A 22,837-nucleotide genomic window follows, 5' to 3' on the forward strand; every position below is an offset into this window, starting at 1 on the left:
TGAAAGCAAAAAAAATGCCCACACGTTCTGCGAATTCTCAGGAAAGAACGCTATAGTCAGCGAGAAATAGACCACGTCTTTAGATCTATTGTTTTACCAATATTGACATCCAGGCCTGATTGACATCAGTATGGCCTTCCAGTGTATGGAGCCTCTGAATCAGACCTCAAACAAATCCAGCGCTTCTTAGATAAATGTTACAAGTGGCGATGCAGTTCCTGTCACTTCATTATTTCAAGCCTTTTAGAGACACACGACAGAAAAAGCTTTGATAAGGAGATCTCACTGGGCTCGCAGCCTCTTAAACACATCATTCCTGAAGAGAAAAATATTGCATACAATCTACGTAGGAAAGGGTGCTTTTGCCCCAAAGTTAATACCCAACACTTCATCAAATCCACGTTTGTAAATAGGTTAATTTTTAAGCACGGTTTAGTTTAGTTTTAAATATATTGAAACATAAGATATGTTTTTATCCTTTGAACTGAAATAAAGACTATATGATTATCATTATTATTATTATTATTATTGTTGGAAGGCAAAATTGGTGTTTAAACCAAGAGAATATTGGTTCAAACTGAATCCCGGCCCTAGTGACCACGACGATATTACAACTTTTCATTCTCGTTATTCTCGTTTTCGCCACCTTTCTTTGTCTATCCAGTCAAGAAACCCGTCGACTCTTATCACTGTTAATAGAGTACCTTTCAATAAAATGTCAAGTGCACTAGTGTCTCTATGTCTACTTAACTCGCGTTCCGTCAGGAACAGGTCAGCAGACAGTGGGTCAAATTATAATTATATTTGCCAGTGCAAAACTGACCAAGTCGCTGTTACAGAGACTTTACTATGCCCTAATGATGTTGTAGTCCGAGCAGAACTTTGTCTGGATGGAAAGAACTTATTAGATCATGAACGCGATCGTCGTCATGGCCGCGATACAGCTCTATTGATCAGGGACTCGCTGGTTGTCAAAAGGGTGGGCGTGGTTCTTTTAAGACAAGTGTCGTTTGAGTTTTTAGAGTGGACCACAGTCTGACTCTGATGATCGTAGGATCTGAATGATTACGTTTTTTTACTGAGTTTAGTGACTATCTGGAAACTATAATTCTATGTAAAGAACAGCTGGTGACCGTCGGTCACTTTAATATCCATGTGGATGTACCGATCAATAGCGACTCCACCCAGTTTCTAGATTTGTTAGAATCTTTCTGTCTGCAACAGCATGTGGCGGGCCCCACCCATATTCATGTTCACACCCTGGATTTGATCATCACGGGCCAGTCCGACTTGTAAAATCTACAGCTCGAGTAGACTACAATTTTTCTATTTTATTTTATAATTTTCTATATTTGTAAATCACTGAAATAGATTGCACACAAAGTCGACCTGGACCCATGTGGAACCCTCTATCCAAGTGCATTCATCCGCAGGTACTAGCAGAGATATGCCTCTATGACTCTTCCTTTTATGAACTCCAAGCTCGGAGTGACCAGCGTCTAATCATCACCCTTTATAGTAACACTGCTTACTCATTGGTTAAGATCATGGAAATAAAGGAAATGATTGCCAACCTGAAAAAGAAGCTTTAAAAGAATTCTTCTTGTCAGTGCCAAAGGAAATGTAAAGAGAAGATTGTGGAGCAAGGGCGTAGCCAGTAGGCCTAGCCAAAAGTTGCCGATGAATCCCAAAAAATTTGCCGATAAAAGTGTCTAAAAGTTGCCAAAAAGTTGCTATTTTTTCAAAAATTGCCGAAAAGTTGCTGAATTTTCAAAAAGTTGCCGAAAAGTTGCCAAAATATTTCTGCTTTTCGTACCTTTTTTGGGTGTTAAAGACTAAAAATTTGCACATTGCTTCTTATCAAAACTTTATTTGTCAAAGTCCAATGATAATATCAGAGGTTCTTTCCATTTCACTTGATCAACAAATAGTCACTGTAATTGTCCGCCATCTTGAAAAACGTGCAACGTGATACCGCTAACCTCGTGACCACAAAAGTCAACCCATGGGGGGAGGCCCTAATTATTGTATTTTAGAATAAATTGAATAAATGTCTATCGAAAACTGACCAGTGTGGCTCAAAAAGTTGAAGAAAGTGGCTTCAAAAAACTTCAAAAAGCCCAAAGTTGCCGAAAATTCTAAAAGTTACAAAAATTCTAAAAAGTTGCCCAAAATCTCAAAAGTTGCCGAAAAGTTGCCGAGCAACTTGTGGCTAAGCCCAGTAGCCAGGGGGGGTCCTGGGGTGCCCGTGACCTCCCTTGATAGGCCTTCTTTAGAGCAAACAGCCTACAATATTCAGGTGGTAAAAACGCCATGACAATATCTTGGCCGTAAAAGCCATTGTTGAAAAGCCCACTTTTTTAAAATTTGGTTTTTTTTGTACAGTATTCTCGTCAACGGCTCTTGTATTTAGTTAATATGGGCCTTCATGCCGCGATAATACGACTGATCCCGCTGATACACGCGGGAGAGCAGCGGTGTAAATGGTGAGTAGCCTCTGTGACCCCCCCCCCCTTTGAAAAATTCTGGCTACGCCCCTGTGGAGAATATAGATATAGATACTGATGTTATAGGGTTTAAAGAGTTAAGACCATCGAGCAACAGCTCGGCGACGTCATGCGACAAAATACCTTTCTACAAAGGGCGCACTTGTCACTTAGGAATTAAAAATTAATATAATAATAATAATAATAATAGTAATAATAATAACGAATATTTATACAGGATAGCACTTCAGTGCAGGAGCACTGTTATCAATGGGGTCCTGTCTAAATAACATTATATAAGGATAAAAACTAAAATTTTAGTTATGAGATTTGAAAAACTGTTCCTACATCAGCTTCGGTTACAATTTATTGTAAATTCCACTCACACTATCTATGCTTTCTGCCACAATTGTCCTCAGATGTACACCCCATGCTGATGAATAAGGACCACTAGTCCGGATACCCTTTCACGGCCCTGGCTAGGCCTGTCCCGATTGTGCTTGTAAAATGCTGGAAAGTTGCTCAAGGAACTGCTGAAAAGTTGATACAAAATTTCCAAAAAATCCAAAAGGTTGCCACCTGAATTTCTTTAATCAAAAGCTTTATTTTTCGTTCTTCACAATAAATGTTAACATCGGTCAAGAAAAACAGCTTGAAATTCAGCTTTAAAGAGTTGCATACAAATATGGGCGAAATTGTAAGGATACTCTCAAGTCTAACGGAAGAAAACACATATTTCATTTGACGTCTTGTCGAACGATATGAGGGAACTTAAACGAAACTAGCTCTACTGATTGCATTCTCAGAGTCTAAGTCCAAATATCTCTTGAATTTTTCTCTAAAATCGTTGACTTTTTCGTACTTATTATGTGCTCTAAACCTATATTATGCTTACAAGTTGCTCAGAAAAGCAAAAATTCCTCTAGGTTGCTACAACCGCAAACATTTGCCGAGCAAAATCAGGACAGACCTAACCCTGGCCATACTTTCCCTAAGACTGTAAAAATACACTTAATGAGTTGTCATTGGAGAGTGAAATATTTGCTACCAAACAACGATATGGCAAGAGGTCACTCCTGGTTGATAGTAGAGAGTTTAACATGTGATATGTGGGGGAAACGTTGCATTGCCGAAAAACACGAACTATCCTTACCATTAAGAATTTCGCCAGTAGCTCGATCCGTTAACCGTTTCTGACGGTGCGACATTCGGCAAAAAAAGTTCAAAATGAAAACGCGAGTAAATTGCTGTTGAGATTTCCTTGCTAAGAGAGGACTTAAGAGCGACTTCTGTAAATACCACGGATAGGTGTGCAAGATGGAAAAATCGAAATCTCCCAAACTCTGTCATATAAAAGCCCTTATGAAACTATTTTAGAATATACAAGATTCAGTTTCTTGTGATTGATATTTTCCGAAAATATAATTTTTTGGAATTTTCACCTCTGAGAGGCCCTTGAACCACGGAAAAATTTGCCTCGCCGATCCTCGCGTGGTGAAAAGAAACGAAATCAAATACCATGACTATTGCGATATAAAATGATTTTATGACCCTTCCTGTGTATGCAAACGTTGCTGTAATTTCAAAAGATTCCAGTCTGAATTTTTAATTTTTTCAAAATTACCCTCTAAAACAGTTTCATCGTGACTATCAATTTTGTCATTTTTCAACGGCAAAAAACCCTTCCTAGTACATGGCTTTCGTTGTGCAAATGCTATTCCAGAGAAAGAGCGATCCTTTTTCTTTCAATTTATGAAATAAAATTTTGGGGCAATTCAAACGGCAAGTTTTGAGCACTGAAAACATCAACGGTACTTGCGTGAAATTTACAACTTTTGAACTTGCGGTTGCAATGACGAATACAAGCAGTACACGAGTGAACTTGGACAGCAGTTTAAATACTTCGAGAATTCGATACTTTTCTACCAGTTAAAAAACTAAACAAACGATTATGACTTCGTAGTGGCAATTATCTGAAAGGAAAAGCATTTTTATTATGCGAAATTGAGCTGTAAACCTCTTGACAACAGTTCCAGTACCTGTGCATATGTTTACTTTGAAGCCTGACTTGTACCGGTTATCTAAATATGAAAAGTATTCATCAAAATGTTCGCATTTTGTCTGAAAGAATCGTAAAAGCAATTATGGAAGAATGGAACAAACATTTACTTACCTCATATACATATAGTGTTGAAAAAAGACCAAAATCCCTCAGCTAAACTAGATTGCGTGACATCCTCTTCAATAGGACCCAGATAAGGGGGTGGGGGTGTGGAGGTTCGAGCTTGGGCTTGGGCTCGGGTCCAAAGCAGACAAAAACATTCCCTAGTAAATCCTATGATCCTTAAAAAAGGCTGTGTAAGCTTTTGGAAAAAAAAACAACAACAGCAACAACAACAACAACAAATCAATCTTGGGACAGGAGCCGATCTCCTGTTGGGAATTAAAGAAAAAAACTAGAATCCTTCCATTTCACCAAATCCCAAACCTCCTTCCCATTAGGTGCTTATTTCCCGGGAAGAAAACCTTAGGCTTCCGTGATGAAATGAAAAATATTTATAGTTAAAAACCAGACAGCCTAGGATCTGAAGGATTTTGTCGGCATGGGTTCCTGGCAGGTACAATTTTGGCATCAGGCGTAATGTTCTATACTTTAGTAAGAATATACAAAGTTGATAAAAGTCGAAGGCCTGATTTCCCTCATTAAGCCGTATTTCAAGCCAATTATAAGTTTTTTGCTTGCAAACGTAAAATCAAAGAATGTTGATGTTGGTATGTTTAGTTAATTAGTTGGTATAGACCTTAACTGTTACTACAACTGCATGCTACCAGACATTCTCCGAGTAGGGACATGTAGGGGCTTTGGGTCGTCCTTTGATGTTCATCACTAATATTTTAAAATGTTCGCAAATGGAATGCAGCATGGAAACACTTTGCTCTCGCAGTTTACGGTGCCTTTTGGGCGTCACACAAGTTGAAAGTATAAAAAAAAATTGGGTGCCTTAGTCCCACCTACTCTAACACAACTGCGCGAACATTTTCGTGCGCAATTTCCTCTTCAGCGGCCATAATATCTTCGTCTTGATCAGATTCTGGATCGTCCGAATGAGAATGCCGGAGTTTAGAGGCTCGTCTTGACAGGGAATGACTGAATTTGTCGTTCGGTCAAAAATTCACTTACTGTCAACAGTTTTTCCCCTTCCTGGTTTAGCGCGTGACGCATGTCACGTGCAGCATCCACTGGATAAATTTCACTCCTGTTGCTTGCCAGACTTTACATTTCGCGTCTAAGTACTATCGCTGGGAATCACTAAACCTCGTTGCCTTTTTTAGTGAATCTTAAAGCCCACCTTGTGGAAGAACCTCAGGTATTACCTAGCATTGACTTGGCTCAGCCTTCACGGATGGCAGGTTATTTGCCTCACAGAGTAGTTTATCATGGTATAATACTTTGACCTTGTCCATAAGACTTTCTCTGACCAGTAGAAACTCACAGTGGTTGATGCCAAAATTGTACCTGCCAGGATCCTACGCCGACAAAATCCTTCAGATCCTAGGCTGTCTGGTTTTAAACTATAAATATTTTTCATTTCATTACGGAGGCCTAGGGTTTTTTCTCGTGTAATAAGCACCAAATGAAAGGAAGGTTTGGGATTTGGTGAGATGGAACGATTCGCATTTTTAAAATTTTTTTTTAAATTCCTAACACTGAGGAGATCGGCTCCTATCCCATGATTGATTTTGTTTGTTTGTTTGTTTGTTGTCGAAAAGCCTACACAGCTTTTTTCTGGCGATAATGGATTTACCAAGGAGTGTTTTTGTCTGCCTTGGACCCAAGCCTAAGCCCAAGCTAAACCCCCCACCCCACTCCCATTAACTCACCTCATGTACATATGTTGTTGAAAAAAGACCAAAATCCCTCAGCTAAACTAGATTGCGTAACATCCTCTTTGACTAGATACAGGAGGTGGGGGTGGGGGGTTTTGGCTCGAGCTTGGGCTTGGGCCCAACGCAGACAAAAACATTCCCAAGTAAATCCCAAACCTCCCTCCCATAAGGTATTTATTGCCCGGGAAAAATACCCTAGGCCTCCATGATGAAATGAAAAATATTTATAGTATTATACCATGATAAACTACTCTGTGAGGCAAATAACCTGCCATCCGTGAAGGCTGAGCCAAGTCAATGCCGGGTAACACCTGGGGTTCTTCCACAAGGGTGGGCTTTAAGATTCACCTAAAAAGGCAAGGAGGTTTAGTGATTCCCAGCGATAGTACTTAGACGCGAAATGTAAAGTCAGTCAAGCAACAGGAGTGAAACTTTATCGAGTGGAGGTAGCATGTGGCATGCGTTACGCGCGAAATTAACGCGAAACCAGAAAGGGGAAAAACTGCTGACAGTAAGTGAATTTTTGACCGAACGACAAATTCAGTCATTCCCTGTCAAGACGAGCCTCTAAACTCCGGCATTCTCATTCGGACCATCTAGAATCTGATCGAGACGAAGATATTATGGCCGCTGAAGAGGAAATTGCGCACGTAAATGTTCGCGCAGTTGTGTTAGAGAAGGTGGGACTAAGGCAACCAATTGTTTTTTATACTTCCAACTTATGTGACGGGCAAAAGGCACCGTAAACTGCGACAGCAAAGTGTTTTCATGCTGCATTCCATTTGCGAACATTTTGAAATTGAGGTGATGAACATCAAAGGACGACGCAAAGCCCCTTACTTGTCCCTACTTGGAGAATGACTGGTAGCATACAGATGTAGTAACAGTTAAGGTCTATACCAACTAATTAAATGAACATACCAACATTAACATTCTTTGCGTTTACGTTTGGAAGCAAAAAAACTTATAATTGGCTTGAAAATACGGCTTAATGAGGGAAATCAGGCCTTCGACTTTTATCAACTTTGTATATTTTTACTAAAGTAAGATCCTAGGCTGTCTGGTTTTTAACTATAAATATTTTTAATTTCATCACAAAGGCCTAAGGTTTTCTTCTCGGGAAATAAGTAGCTAATGGGAGGGATTTGGTGAAATAGAAGGATTCTAGTTTTTTTCTTTAATTCCCAACAGGAGATCGGCTCCTGTCCCAAGATTGATTTGTTGTTGTTGTTGCTGTTGTTGTTGTTTTTTTTTCCAAAAGCCTACACAGCCTTTTTTAAGGATCATGGGATTTACTAGGGAACGTTTTTGTCTGCTTTGGACCCGAGCCCAAGCCCGAGCTCGAACCTCCACACCCCCACCCCCTTACCTGGGTGTAATCAAAGAGTATGTCACGCAATCTAGTTTAGCAGAGGGATTTTGGTCTTTTTTCAACAATATATGTATGAGGTAAGTAAATGTTTGTCTCATTCTTCCATAATTGCTTTTACGATTCTTTCAGACAAAATGCGAACATTTTGAGGAATACTTTCCGTATTTAGATAACTGGTACAAGCGCAGGCGGCCAGCCTCTGGCTCTGTCACAGGCTCTTTCACAGTGGATTATTAGAGTTTGTATAGTGTTTCGTTTAGTAAATAGGAGTTGCCTATGATGACAGATATAATTTCATTAACACAACTCGTGATTGACATTAATTCCTCACAATGATTTAAAGTGTCAGCTTGTCGTGATTTAAACCAGTTTTTCAGAAGAATCAGTAAGAGAGAGAAGTCGATTTTTGCAACTGTTCGCTTACCCGAATCTCCTAACCTGAAGTGAGAAACCTGTTTTTACGACCCGCCACAGAAGTAAGTTTCCAGTCATGTTTTCTTGAATTTTGTCATGAGATTAAGACTAAATTTGCGTTTTCTGATTTCGAATTACAAATGTATTTCTCTTAGATCGAATAATCTATTCTCATTTGGTTTCCTCTTTGATGCATGACATTGATAATCACCGTGCCCCGTCTAATATTTCTATGCTCTTTCTCCACTCCGAGCAGGTTCATCACCATTTCACAAGATTCTCAGCAACGGCTAATCTATACGTTAAAGCGTCTAGAACTAACCAACTTTTATTTTATTTTGCTAGAATAGGTGTAAGATTGTGGAATAGCATCCCAAAAGAACTTCGTATTAAAAACAGAACCCCGTTTAAGCGTGAACTTAAAAATCGCCTGTTAAAACTTTTGGAAAATGAGGAGATGAATGTTGATATACGCTGCTCAGAAATTTGTAAATATCTCTTGATAAAGTAACTCTTCGTTTAAGTCTTGTTTCAATTGTATTATATATCTTGATAACTTTGCAATTGATTATTTAATTATTCAACGGACTTAATTTTATTTTATTTTATTTAACAATTGTATTTTTATTTAATGATTATCTTTGTTTAATTGTATCGTATGTGATCATTAGCAGAGACAGCACTTGTTTTAGAAGGGTGGCCCGCCTAGAATAGCTTGCTAATTGCGGGTCACCTAGGACTGTGATAATATTGTATTGCTAACAGATAAATAAATTGATTGAATTGAATTGATTGATTGAATCATTAAAGTTTGGATAATATTATACGGTTTGTGGTGGTCGTCTGAGCTGACCAGTTCCGAGTAAGGAAACATATAGTGGTTTAGTTGGACTTGCTTTTGAGCTCCGTAAATATATAGTTGTGTGAAACAATGAAAGAAATAAAGTCTTACCTTCATACAGAGTAGTCTTTGCTGTTCTTGTCGCGATTTGAGGCCGTTTTGCTGTGTTGTGCAAGGACTTTGAGCTGAAACACAACAAAACGGCCTCAAATCGCAACAAGAACAGCACAGACTACTCTGTATGAAGGTAAGACTTTATTTCTTTTATTATTTCACACAACTTTATATCTACGGAGCTCAAAAGCAAGTCCAACTAAACCACTATACAAACTCTATAATAATCCAATGTTAAAGACCCTTGACAGAGCCTGGGAAGCCTGTGGTACAAGCCATGCTTCAGTTCAAAGTAAACAAATGCACAGGTACGGGAACTGTTATCAAGAGGTTTACAGCTCAATTTCGCATAATAAAAATGCTTTTCCTCTCAGATAATTGCCACTACGAAGTCATAATCGTTTGTTTAGTTTTTTAACTGGTAGAAAAGTATCGAATTCTCGAAGTATTTAAACCGCTGTCCAAGTTCACTCTTGTACTGCTTGTATTCGTCATTGCAACCGCAAGTTCAAAAGTTGTAAATTTCACGCAAGTACCGTTGATGTTTTCAGTGCTCAAAACTTGCCGTTTGAATTGCCCCAAAATTTTATTTCATAAATTGAAAGAAAAAGGATCGCTCTTTCTCTGGAATAGCATTTGCACAACGAAAGCCATGTACCAGAAAGGGTTTTTTTCCGTTGAAAAATGACAAAATTGGTAGTCACGATGTGTTGTAGAGGGTGATTTTGAAAAAAAAATTAAAAATTCAGATTGGAATCTTTTGAAATTACAACAACGTTTTTCATACGTAGGAAGGGTCATAAAATCATTTTATATCGCAATAGACATGGTAGTCATGGTATTTGATTTCGTTTCTTTTCACCACGCGAGGATCGGCGAGGCACATTTTTCGGTGGTTTAAGGGCCTCTCGGAGGTGAAAATTCAAAAAAATTATATTTTCGGAAAATATTAATCACAAGAAACTGAGTCTTGTATATTCTAAAATAGTTTCATAAGGGCTTTAATGTGACAGAGTTTGGGAGATTTCGATTTTTCCATCTTGCACACCTATCCGTGGTATTTACAGAAAGTCGCTGTTAAAAGTTGGTGATGCTCTGTATTGGACAGCAAAGAAATATACAAAGTTTTAAAACGCACCTTCTGCGTTATCGTGTTGTTCCCTAGATCTTTTGCTTCCCTACATTCTTGTTGGCGTCGCTGTCGTGGTTTTCTTTTAAGTCCCTATTACGTAGTTTCCCTTTGTTCTTATGACATTTTGACGTCACTCGTGATCATTTACTGAACAGAAGCACGGCAACATCGAATCTATCAGTTAACGATACAATTGCAAAATCGAACTTTCACAGCTCAAGGTGTTAAATGTTTTAATTTCCTAGGCGCCGGCCGTCTAAATACAAAGAACTGCGCAAAGAAGATCAACAATCCGATCACACTAAAAGCTTACTTGGGAACTAAAATTAACAGTAAGCATAACAATAGAGACGTCAGGTAGTTATTTACTAACCTCTGAGAGTTGATCTAAATTTTTGTGCCGATCAATTCGAAGCTTCAACTTACATTCCCTACTCCCTCCCCCGGGGTATAAACCCACGGACATTTGACTTGGGAATTTGAACCTTGCCTGGGTGGGGTGGGGAGTTTGGGTGAATGGAACACGCATTTTTATGTAAATATGGAGGGTTTTAAAGGTAAAGTCGGCTTTCGCGAGCAAACGGGTCAGAAGGAAGTTTTTTTACATAGTAAAATGCGAAAAACCAAACAGGTGCACCAAAAACTAATACGTGACTTTGCTTGATTCAACATTCGTTGATCACACAATGGATCCGGCGTTCAATAAAAATTTGTGCTTATATGGGGCATGTGAACGTTTTGTTTTTGCCCGGGAGCTGGAATTTAAACAAACCAATTTTCCAAAGTTTAGATGCCCCGGGGGGTTGCCCGGGGGGGTATATTATAGCTTCAACCTGTGGTCTTCACTTAATTTCAGGTATTTTAAACCACTTAGGTGTTATTTGCTCCATCCAAACAGAATCAACCGAGGCTCAACATATGTTGAAAGGCAACTGATGTTTTAGGTGCCAATTTCGCCCCTACTTCTGGTATTACTGATTAAAATAGGCCGTTCATTCCATTTTTCCTTATCCATGTTATCGCCTCCGCCATAGTGGATTTGCTTCTGAGCAGTTCCCAGTCTGACAAATTAAATGCGTCACGCTACACGCGAAAATACGAAACAACACGCGTTTATCGAGAAGAAGGACTAAGACTCACATTCAGCAAAGAATTTTTGATTCTGGTATCGTGTATTTGGTCAAGAGAAGATGCCGAGCAACGCCTTTAGCTGCAGCCTAAACCAGTCAACCATGGACTCCAAATAACTTGGTTTCAAATGAATGTCTATGCAATAACATTAGAGGTAAAGTCCCTTCTTACCAAGTAATTTCTCTATTTTTCATGCACATCATTTTTTACACATTACATTCCGTAACAGAAGGTGGGGTTTGGAATACTGGCCGGGTTTCTTGTTCTTAGACAAGACCCTGATCCCTTCCGGTGCCTCTCTCCACCTAGGAAGAGTACTAGGGTACCAGATGGAAGAGACAACCGTCAAAATGCGGTGGGAACCTGTGGGCAATGGACCAGCATACAGAGTGGCATCGACAGAAAAACAAGCATTAATGGAAATGTTTTAATTTTTGCCATTTCCGTTACTATGGGTTGTAAATATTGAAACAAAATTGAGATAAATTGCTGTCTTATTTCGATTAAAATATTTCTTGAAATCTACCTACGAAATTTGCTCATTGAGCTTGTACCCACAGTGTACTTGCTGATTTTATTTCACATGTGCTGGGCACATTCCGTAACATGACACGTTTAACCTAATCGCGTGCGAACGAAAATAATGAACGATGAAAGTGCAGTTATCAGATATACGCGGACGTTTGCATTATATGCGGTGGAAAGATTTTGAATAAAAATGTAACACGTATGGCAGTCATCCAAGACACCCTTTCTGCTGATTCGTATGGAAGAAAGTTCTGCTGAGTATTCAACTTTCATGTCCCCAGACTGGAAATGAGGAACTAAATTCATTGTTCAATAGATTCGGCTGAGGGCCAAGATAAGATGATCCCTAATTGTTGACTCGTAAATGATACTTCTAGGAAACTTGCCTGTTCATGACCTTGGGGCTTAAAACGGCGAACTGAGTAGAGCACAGGCGAAAGAAGAACAGGACGGGGAGAGGGTGGAACAGGAGGGGGAGAGGGTGGAACAGGAGGGGGAAGAGGGTGGAACAGGAGGGGGAGAGGGTGGAACAGGCGGGGGAGAGGGTGGAACAGGAGGGGGGAGAGGGTGGAACAGGAGGGGGAGAGGGTGGAACAGGCGGGGGAGAGGGTGGAACGGGAGGGGAGAGAGGGTGGAACAGGAGGGGGGAGAGGGTGGAACAGGAGGAGGAGAGGGTGAAACAGGAGGGGGGAGAGGGTGGAACAGGAGGGGGAGAGGGGGGAACAGGAGGGGGAGAGGGTGGAACAGGAGGGGGAGAGGGTGGAACAGGAAGGGGGAGGGTGGAACAGGAGGGGAGAGAGTGGAACGGGAGGGGGGAGACGGTGGAACAGGAGGGGGAGAGAGGGTGGAACAGGAGGGGGAGAGGGTGAAACAGGAGGAAGGGAAGGTGACTGGGAAGAGGCAAAATTTGAAAACGACGGGGGGACCGTTGAGAGTGGGGGATGATTTCCTTCATGGGGTGAAGTTATAACGAGTTCCAGTGATACATGCTCATAGAGAACACAAATTGAACTCTTGGTATTCAGTCCGTTCTTAACCGGTTCCAGAAAGTTATTTATAGTTAATTGTCAAAACCCACAAAGAGCCGAGCAAATAATCGGCAACCTTTAGAATCGTTCCCTTTGATTGGCATACCACCAGCTCATTTCTCCGAATAAACGTTTTAAAGGTAAAGACGATATGTTAATTTAAACTGGAAATCGGATGAAATGAAACTCAGTTGAATATCTTTCTTAACGTCCTCCGCTCAAAATAGGTTTCATGGAACAAATCAGTCTAATTTTATTGAATTTTGGGTCCGCTTGGTAGAGATATCCATTGCACAACTGCGCAGGTTTAACAGGGGCTAGTGTCTGCTTGACATACAGGTTTTACTGCATACCCCGCACTACTGTGTACAAATCCTTTTGAAAGCTTCTTTGTTATTTCCGACAAAGGAGTCTGGTGATTGTTTGTGCGAGTATTGTCTACATTATCGACTGAAGTGTGTTTTGAAAGATTTCCATGAAAATTTATCAGAACAATTTGTTGTAGTTGATGAGTGAAGCAGATTATCGCACGTACCTCAAAAGAATTGAAGAAATTTTATTTTACTCGGAATTCAGCCTCTAACAATTTGATCCAATTAACCCAAAGTAAAGTAACACCTTGAAATGAGTACTTTAATTGGAGAAGATTGTCCTATTGTGACCTTTTGTCAATAAAATTTAACCCATTTCTCTTCCTTTAGTCTTCGCTGAGTTCGCCAAGGGAAAACTGAAAGAGAAACCTTCAGCAATATAGCGATGAACGATTTAAAGGTCATATTTGATTGATAGCTCAAACCGAAGGAAGTTGACACTTGGTCACTGTATTTAAACAATAGAAATTTGATTATTAAACATTCTTCAGTACATGCTTTATCCTGTGGTGAATTGCCTGAAGGTTGAAATTTTTAAAGCCACTGACATGAGTGAAATGTTTCTTTTTGTATCGAGCTTTGAGCGGCAATGCAAGCGTCTTTAGAGTCCGTCTGACAACTGAACTGACAAGTAGAAGTACTTCTCGACTTATTCGTCAGCACTGAGGTCTGTATTCATCGATATTTTTAGAATTACTTCGAAATGAACCTGTTATCGCTCTAAATAAACTAATTAACAATCTGGCATCGACCAATGAGCGCGCGTGGCCCTTGAGAGACGTGATCAAAATATCTGCATGAGGAATTGCTCCGCTTCTGTTTCAGCAGCGTTCGGTTTATTTTATACCGAATTGGCTGAAGCGTAGGTTCTACCTAGTTATTGACATGATGGATAGGAAACGGTGGAATGAACTTCCTTGCATGCTTCTGACCTTAGCTTTGTCCAATTGGATGTAAATTTCGACCCTTCGCACGCTTAAGCACAGCGGGACGTGATATTAGAATGACGTCACACACTCTATGAGTCTTTCGAGGGATCGAAGAAGTCTCAGTTGTTGGGGAAAATCTGTTATGACTAAAACGCTCTCACAGTGGAAAATTTAGTAAGTAGTCAATGCTTTTCTTATGAATATTCTAACAGCTTGTGTTCGATTTAGCTAACAAGTACCCGGTGCACCCACCCGTCATTTCAGGTCAGTTATTTCCCATGCGGTCGATAAGCATGTAATTGTTGTCTAACTGCATCGTTTCTAAGTCTGTTTCGCGTTTTCGCCGCGCGCCAAATACCAGTTTCAACGATTATCAGCAATGACTGGGTAAGTTATTTATGGCTTCATAAAAGATCACCATCTCTTGTTTTAACTTTGTCAACACTGGCGCACGCGAAAAAAATTAGCAATTTGTCATCCTCTTTAACGCACACATATTTCACTTAATGATGCGTTCTATTGATCTTTTGCTTTGCTACAGTGAAAAGATACGTCAGAAAGTCAAATCTGCTAATAGGGAGAAAGGCATTCCAACTAGCGTCTTGATCGATTCTTTCGCGCGTATTCAGATCGTGCCCTTCTTCTCAGTGCCATTCATGGTTCAGTAAACATAGTAAGTTACGTTAACAGGCACTGAAGTTCCTGTATGGCAAAGAGGAACTAAGGACAAGAACGTGCTTTCAGCAAGATCAGAACTTGAGCCATACTTTCCTCTACATCCAATTTAAATTTTCCTGCTTTTACAGTTGCCCGATATCAAAGTCGAAGGCAATGAAAAAAGCATAGGACCAAGGTTTTCCCTGCTCCCGAGACCATTCCTTAAGTTTTGCAAGAATTACAGATTTTTTTCCTTCCGTAGTTCGAACTACGAAAGAAAAGAAAGGAAACACTTACAATCGAAGTTCAACTTGCCAAAGGCCTAAACAATTCACTGCAGTTATATCAATTTGTCGATTCAATTGAACCGATAAAGGTTCTTATCATCGCATTATCAAGCTGTAAATTTCATTAGTTATATTTCAACACCGTGTAATATTCTAAGGGTCAACATTTGATTAAATTTGTTGCAGATTTGGTTCGCTCGATTCATCTCCCTTGCAACTGTTTGAAGCTCGCCTATAACACCTCAAAAGAACATTTCTACCACAAGAGACAAAGGTATCTTAAAAATGTTCAAGCGGATAGTTTTGGTGACCGTGTTAGTTCTGAGTATCGGCTTCTTTCTCCAAATTGCAGGTATGTAACTTAAAAGATAATTAATAAATCAAGGTTCGCCACGGGCAAGATATTTTCCGGGGGGTTCGGACGACAGTCCTGTATCAGACGTTCTACCCAATGACCTTATCCAGCGAACAGTTTAGGGTGAAAATTCATCCTCGCATCTGTGCGTGACTTGCACTTCACGTTCGCCTCTTACTTTCCTCCGTTCGCCTGAAAAACGCAAAAATAACACCGGTTCTGGAGGCTAATCTAAGCATAAACACTGCTTTTACCAGCCTCTCGTTCTGTCGTAACATTCTGACGCCTTTTCTTTGCTCCCAATTCTTAGCATTGTAATTGGTTTCCTATTATCACATCAAATCTATTAGTCGTTAATAGGGCTTGTGGTCCCTAAGGTTTCTTTTCGTCCTAAAATGGACGGTACACTGTTTTTATTTCAAAACACTCACCCACTCTCCCATATCAAGATAAAGCTCAAATACACTCCCCCCTCCCCATGCGCAGTAAGTTTTATATTCCGTTTTCTCTCCATGAGCACAGAGTTCTCCTCGAGCAACAAACGTTTTTCACTAAACAGATAAATCTAGCTCGTTCGGTCATCCACGCATATGGAACAAACTTCTCGAAAGGGAGAAAGGATGATCTGCAACTTAAACGATTATACCAGAGTATTCAGTTCCACAAATGGACTGATTTAGGGCCGCCTGCCAACTGTATTAGTCTGCCAGAAAGAACCACTGGTATCAAATTCATCCCAAGCAACCGGCAAAGTTCCAGAAAAAAACTTGAAATCCTAAACTGGTAATTTTTCAATAATCAGGGATCAGTGCCTAACAAGGATTGGGTCCTTTTTCCAGATTTTAAAGTCATCAGTTAATATATTTAATTGAGGTATTCCGTAGCTAAAAAAAAAGAAAGTTTTTGGAGGCCTGCTTTGCCTCATGATCGTAATAAATACTGCATATTCTTACCGGAGAACACAAAGCATACTTTGGCTTATCTTAACGCGCTGTGCATGTAACTATTCGTCATCGACTACCAAATCGGATAAATAGAAGGAGAGCAACTGCGTATCGCATAAAAAATATATAGCCATCGAATAAGCCGGGGCGATTTACACACAGGAATTGGGGTCTCGACCTCTAAGTGACAATGCCGTGGTTTGTCCATCTTAAGGATTTAGGGATTAACGTATTTCGTCTTTGCAATCGTTATTTTTATCTTTGATTTAGTCTACTTCGTTGCTGTTCTTCTACAGTAACCAAGTAGTGTGTCAAGATGAAGGTTTTATTCTATTTGTGGCCAATTCTCTTGGACTTCAAAATGCCACGTGACATACCTCCCTCGACTACGTCACCAAAAATAATGTCTGCGTTGAAAATTTTTAAATCAATTTCTGGACCGATTAAAAAGCGAAGCGTCTATTGTAAATAAGTCTTTAGTTTCAACGTTTCGTGCCAGAAATATCGAACGTCTCCTATCTTCTATCCTGCCATTGTTGATTAAGTAAACATAATAACTAGGGCAGGGATACAACCGGCCTGCTGCCGTGTAAGGAGGAACTTGTAGTAACTTAACACCAGAAGCACGCTTCAGCAAAAACAGAACTGGAGTTTTTACTTCTTTTTCTTGTATCAAATTGCACATTCCTTTTGCTTAGAATACGTACAGTCGCCTGATTTCGGAGAAGAAAGAAATTCAGAATGTAGTTTAAACATAAAAAAACTGAGTTCTTGAAAATTTACAGAAACTCTGAAAAGGTAACATTGTGGCTAACAACAGTCCGTCTTACAAAAATGATGCAGCTTTTAAGTTTTTTTTTCGTTTAACATAATTTTAAGGAGAAACTACGGACTTGACCTTTGTATGATTTTCCTTACCCATTTGATTAAAACTTATTCAGATTGAGAAACATTAAGTGGCTGTACAGACTTATATTTCTGGCATTAGTGCTTGGCAGTCTTTGGAGACAAATAAATTTTTTTTGAGGGAGGGGAGAGATGATGGATAATATGCCAAAGAAGGACTTGAGGGGAGGAGGAAGGTTTCTTGGCTCTCCTTCCCAAGCCCCCTGGCTTTCTTCGTGTTTAGATTAAGTATGGCTGCTCAATAAATAACGACCAGGTACTCTTTCTCTACTCTCGCTTCTTCGTTAAATACCTCGAAGACGACCGCTCTGTAGGGCGGAATAGATGTCATATGACACTTGAGTTTATTATCTTCTGAAAAAGAAGCTTTAATAAATATTATTTGCCCCGACTCCACCCCCAGCCTAACACTTGATGCTAAGTGTCGGTTTATCTCGAGCCTACCTGTAATCGCTTTAAATGTTATCACTTCTCCTTTTTGCAGAAGCAAGACGTGCTGCCGGGCAAGGATTTTGTTACAAGAAGTACGTTAAAAAAACTGGAGAATGCAAGGGAAAAGCGAAAGTATTCAAGCAACAGAAAGTCGATTGTTGTTCAAATGGTGGCGCAGGGTGGAGCTCTAAAAGAAAAGGCAGGCAAAGCTGTGAGCCTTGTAAGACTTCTAATAGAGGTAATTTGCCCCTGTTGGAAAACTATATTTGCGACTGGAGCCGAGTTAATCGAGGTGGTGATACTTATCATATATTTACTGCGTCTGTTAGGAGTTTGTGAGACGCTTTGTTTTCACGCGGAACAGCCTGCTTCATCTGACGCACGTCGTACTCAAAACGATTCAAATCGAAATTGTTTTTCAGCCTTTTTTGTTGTCAGCACATTTAACAAATGGTAAACACCACAGCGTACACTATTGAGTTATGGATGCACGCGGGAGGTTGCTAAGCACGAGAAAAGCGTAAGAGTCGCGTGAGGCGATAGCCGAGAGCGACTCTAGCTTCTTGAGTGTTTAGCAAACCTCCCAAGTGCATTCATAACTCTATAGTGTACATTGTGGCGTTTATTGTTTGTTTTATAACATAACATTTAACAAATGGTAAACACCACAGCGTACACTATTGAGTTATGGATGCACGTGGAAGGTTTCTAAGCACGGAAGAAGCGTACGAGTCGCGCGAGGCGATAGCCGAGCGCGACTCTAGCTTCTTGGGTGCTTAGCAAACCTCCCAAGTGCATCCATAACTTAATGGAGTACACTGTGGCGTTTACCATTTGTTTTATAACATAATATTGATACATTGCAGCAAAAGAGTATTCTTTTATTTAACAAATCTTACGTGACCAGAAAAAAACAAGCGTGCGCGGAAAACTAGTCTTTGTAGTTGCTCACGTCAGCAGTTTATACCCATGGGCAAATGGTGGACGCTGAATTGACCAATTAGAGCGCGTGCTTTACTTTGGTTATGTTATAATTTGATTTGACACACATTTAAAGTTAAACAACAATTTGCGATAAATAACAGGAGACTTTTTCAAAAACAGGTTTAATTTTAATGGACCTTGCAGTACAATACGTTCATTAATATGGATTTTTCTCAGCCCACGTGGTAACGAAGAGATGTAAAGAACAAAAATAAAGCGTTAAATGACGGCGTTTGACGTAACAGAGAGGTCAAAGTGTTGGATGACCTTAATGGTGCTTTAAGAACACTTTAAGACCAGAATCAGTACAGGTCATAAATATGCGCCTTTCCTTGGAGTCGAAATTTTAAATGAGCACCCGGGCGGAGAGAGTGAATTTAAATTGTCTAAAATATTTTTGTTTTCATAGTAACAAGTTACTGGGGTCCATGGAGTGCGTGGAGTAATTGCAATGCGACGTGTGGTCCTTCATTTCAAGTCAGTAAAAGACAATGTATCTCTAATGGAAAGCCAAAATGCCGGGGACGAGGAGAGAAATTAAAACGCTGTGGTACACCACCATGTCCAAGTATGTATCGGGGGAGGGGTGGGAGGGTTCATATCAGAGTTTTGTCACTTTTTGTTCGATGATTAATTTGTGATGGTAGCTTAAAAATGTCACCCTTTGTGAATGTGTGAGGTGGTGTTGACAAGCACACTTAGGTTCAAACAGCCAGATAGACAGACTGAACCAGACAGACAGACAGATACACTTATCTTCCAGCCCCCTGGGGCGAGAGAAGAGGAGCTAGGAGGGAAGATAAGAGACCCTGGGAACGAGTTTGGCTCATGGTGTACAAATTATCCCTTTAAATGGGAGAAATAAAAAAAAATTCATTGAAGGGAATAAAAGATATTGCTAAAAGTGTGCACGAAGCCCATTACTCAATGATGCAAATTATAACCTTGAAAGCAACGACTCGAGGAACGTTTTGAGTCGATGCCGTTTAAGTTTTTGTCATTTTCTCACAAATTATCTCTTAAACAAGCACGAAGACATGTCTTTTTTATTGTTGTTTTTTTTATGAAACAGACATTAGTATGGAATATTTAAGGAAAGTTTAAAAATATTTGTTCGATAACTTTCTTTTCTGAGGACTCACCTTAACTCGCTGCAATGATTTTTAAGAGAGTTCACAGGTTTCCTTCCTTTTATTTTTCGTCCTTAGTCGATGGAGGTTGGTCTGATTGGGGTAACTGGACAAGGTGCTCGGTGACATGCGGGAATGGCACCCAAACACGAACTAGGACCTGTACCAATCCTCCTCCACAGTTTAATGGCAAAGATTGTCAGGGGAAACTGGAAGATGGAAGATCTTGCATGGATCGGAAGAAATGCCCAAGTGAGTGTACAAGATTTCTTTTGAAATGGAGTTTCTTCAAATGCTGAGAACAAACAAATGGTTTTAGGCGATAGATCAGAGACATGAGGTATATTAAGGTTAAATTGCAGTAAAATAAATAAATAAATAAATAAAAAAAAAGGTAACGGTCTACGCCTAAGAAATGATAGTAGGTAAGTAAAGCACGCTTGCTCTGTCAGCTAAGCTGATTCCTGCAATCAATTAAGGGGCGTAAGGCTACAGATACTAAATTTGAGATGGAGTTTCGTTAACTGCTGAGAACAAGCAAGCGGTTTTGGGTATATGAGGGTTAAATTACAGTAAAAAAAAATGGGCAACAGTCCACGCTTAAAGAATGATACTAAGTATTAAGCAAAACGCGCTTGTTCTGTCAGTTGAGCTGATTTCTGCAATTAAAGGGGCGTATAATTACAGATACTGAGTTTAAAATCTGTATCGACTACATTTTAAAAATGACATTAAAAGATTAAAATAAATAATCACGCGAGTCTAAGATGCTGCGAGGGTATTGCCGGAGTAGTGTCGAGGGCCAAGGAACGTGAACTAAGCTCGAAGACCAGCGAATCAGTAGGGAAATTTAAGATCTAAAACAATTGTATTGATGATGTTTTAAGTTGACGGGGGCTGGGGCGATTGGAGCAACTGGTCAGGATGTAGCTTGACGTGTGGAATTGGAACAAGACAACGCGAGCGGAAGTGTGACTCACCAATGCCTCAGTTTGGTGGCAAACACTGTGATGAAAGTGAAAGAATTGAAGAAAAACACTGCAGGGAACAAAGGTGCCCTGTTGAAGGTTTGTCTAAAAATTGCATTATAAAAAATTTTGAGTCCATAGTGAACTCTCCTCGGTTTGTTTTGAAATGTTTAACCGATTGACTGCAACTTTTCTTTCCTTTTTCTGTTTGTTTATTTTGTGATGTTTGGACCGGTTTGAATTGCTTTGTTTTTTTTTTTTTAATTAAATTTTTTTAAGCAGTGCATTGCTTTGGTTGGCTTACGGCTCTCTTTTTATAACTTTGTAGATATCGTCGTATTGAACACTGCACAATGCTCTTCAATTAGAAATAGATTCCCCCCCCTTTCCTCTCAGCTAGATCTCAATTTTTTTTATTTCTGTACCGCATATCACCACTCTTTTTATACTTAATACAGTCGGTGAGGCTCGTCGCCATCGAAGGAGAGTGTGATTGAGACCTCGAGTCGTAGCCCTCTTTCTTCAGATATTTTTTTTTGGGGGGGGGGGAGGGGAGGAGGAGGATTAGAGGGGGATTATTAAAACACTACAGAGAAAGCATTATGAGGGGAAAAGGTAATCTTTATTGCGACACAACCAAAATCCTTTGATCTCCGTCCCCCCCCCCTTCCCCCTGCTTCCGACGGCGATGAACAATGGCCGCTCCCTTCTCGCCATTGAACCAGCGACATAGAATATTTTTTGCAATGTTGTTGTTGTTTGTTCTCACAGGCCCTCGCCTCTTCATTTCTCAGACTTTGTGTTTATGTTTTACAGTATCCTCAGGCTCTGGTTCAGGAGATGGCTGGGAAAGTGGTTATGGATCAGCATCCGGCGGGTCTGGGTCTGGGTCTGGGTCTGGGTCTGAGCCAAACGATGGGTGGGTAACCGGGAGGAAAAAGAGGGCCTGGAGCGACGATGAGGACTTATGAGTGACAGATATTATCTTTACGCTGTAAAAGTCCATAAGAATTTCTTCATGGAACATTTTAGCGATCGTTTCTTTTCTTATCGTTCTATAGTGAGAAATTTTCTTTTTTAAAAATCATATGGGGGGTTGTCAGTGACGATCCGTTACATAGGTAGCAAAGGGTCATTTGAGACTTTTTTCCCCTTGAAAATTTGTCAACCAATGGCATAAAGGTTTGAAGTAATGTATTAGCCCCAGAGCTGAAACTTAGAGAATATTTTGGTTTCTTAAGTTATATTTTGTCTAGAAGATATGTAAACACCATGGCTAAAAAAATTACCATCCATGTAACAGCGATCAAAATTTTCATATTTTCAAAATGTGTCAACTTTTTACCCAAGCCTGAGATTTTGTGAACAAGTTTTGTCGTGTTGAAGGAAATGAATGGTACAAATTCCTCGATAAACTCTACTTTACCCTTCAAAACGTTGGTAATTTGATCGTTTTCTGTTAAAACTGATTGAGCAACAGCAACTTCTTATGCGACATATCCAAAGAAATGTAACAGAAGAAATCTAAGATTTAATCTCAGACTGTAAAGCTCGATTTCGTTAGAAAAATGACGATATTTAGCTTAGGTTCTCCAATAAGGAAAGAGTTTATTTGTCTTCAGAATATGAAGAGTGACTAGAATATTTGACACAAAATCTTGAGCTCGTTTACAATTTCTGATGAAGCTTGAGAAATGGTTCACTGAATTATTTTTATAGGTTTGCACGAGTCTCTCTCGTATGATCATGTTCCTACTGATTAATTTCCTACTGATTAATTTCAAAGCGTTGTAGAGATGTTCCTTAAATGGCAGACTGCCTTCTTGAAGCTTGAAGAAATAAAATATTTTCAGGCAAATTAGCCACCATTTCTGTCTAGTTACCAGTTTTACATAATCGTGAACAGTTAATCTTTTTTTCGTCTGGCCGTATTCTGAGCG

At 39.8% G+C, this 22,837-nt stretch overlaps 1 protein-coding gene across 4 annotated transcripts; it reads left to right on the plus strand.

The window, feature by feature from the left end:
* The first annotated feature begins 13,864 nt into the window (after positions 1-13,864).
* Positions 13,865-22,765, plus strand: LOC111333911 (thrombospondin-1). Of its 4 annotated transcripts, XM_022939557.2 has the most exons (8): positions 13,865-13,972; positions 14,463-14,498; positions 15,365-15,530; positions 17,868-18,053; positions 19,209-19,367; positions 20,008-20,181; positions 20,817-20,996; positions 21,714-22,765. In XM_022939557.2, the coding sequence occupies exons 3-8, from the start codon at positions 15,464-15,466 to the stop codon at positions 21,866-21,868; spliced, it is 921 nt and encodes a 306-aa protein (XP_022795292.1). In that variant the 5' UTR covers positions 13,865-13,972; positions 14,463-14,498; positions 15,365-15,463; the 3' UTR covers positions 21,869-22,765. The 4 variants fall into 4 exon arrangements, with proteins under 4 accessions (XP_022795292.1, XP_022795291.1, XP_088614260.1 ...); XM_022939556.2 differs by lacking the exons at positions 13,865-13,972; positions 14,463-14,498 and adding an exon at positions 14,162-14,408; XM_088758134.1 differs by lacking the exon at positions 13,865-13,972 and having other exon boundaries at positions 14,345-14,498.
* The last annotated feature ends 72 nt before the right edge of the window (positions 22,766-22,837 follow it).

The sequence above is a fragment of the Stylophora pistillata genome, chromosome 4, assembly GCF_964205215.1.
Source record: "Stylophora pistillata chromosome 4, jaStyPist1.2, whole genome shotgun sequence".
Lineage (NCBI taxonomy): Eukaryota > Metazoa > Cnidaria > Anthozoa > Scleractinia > Pocilloporidae > Stylophora > Stylophora pistillata.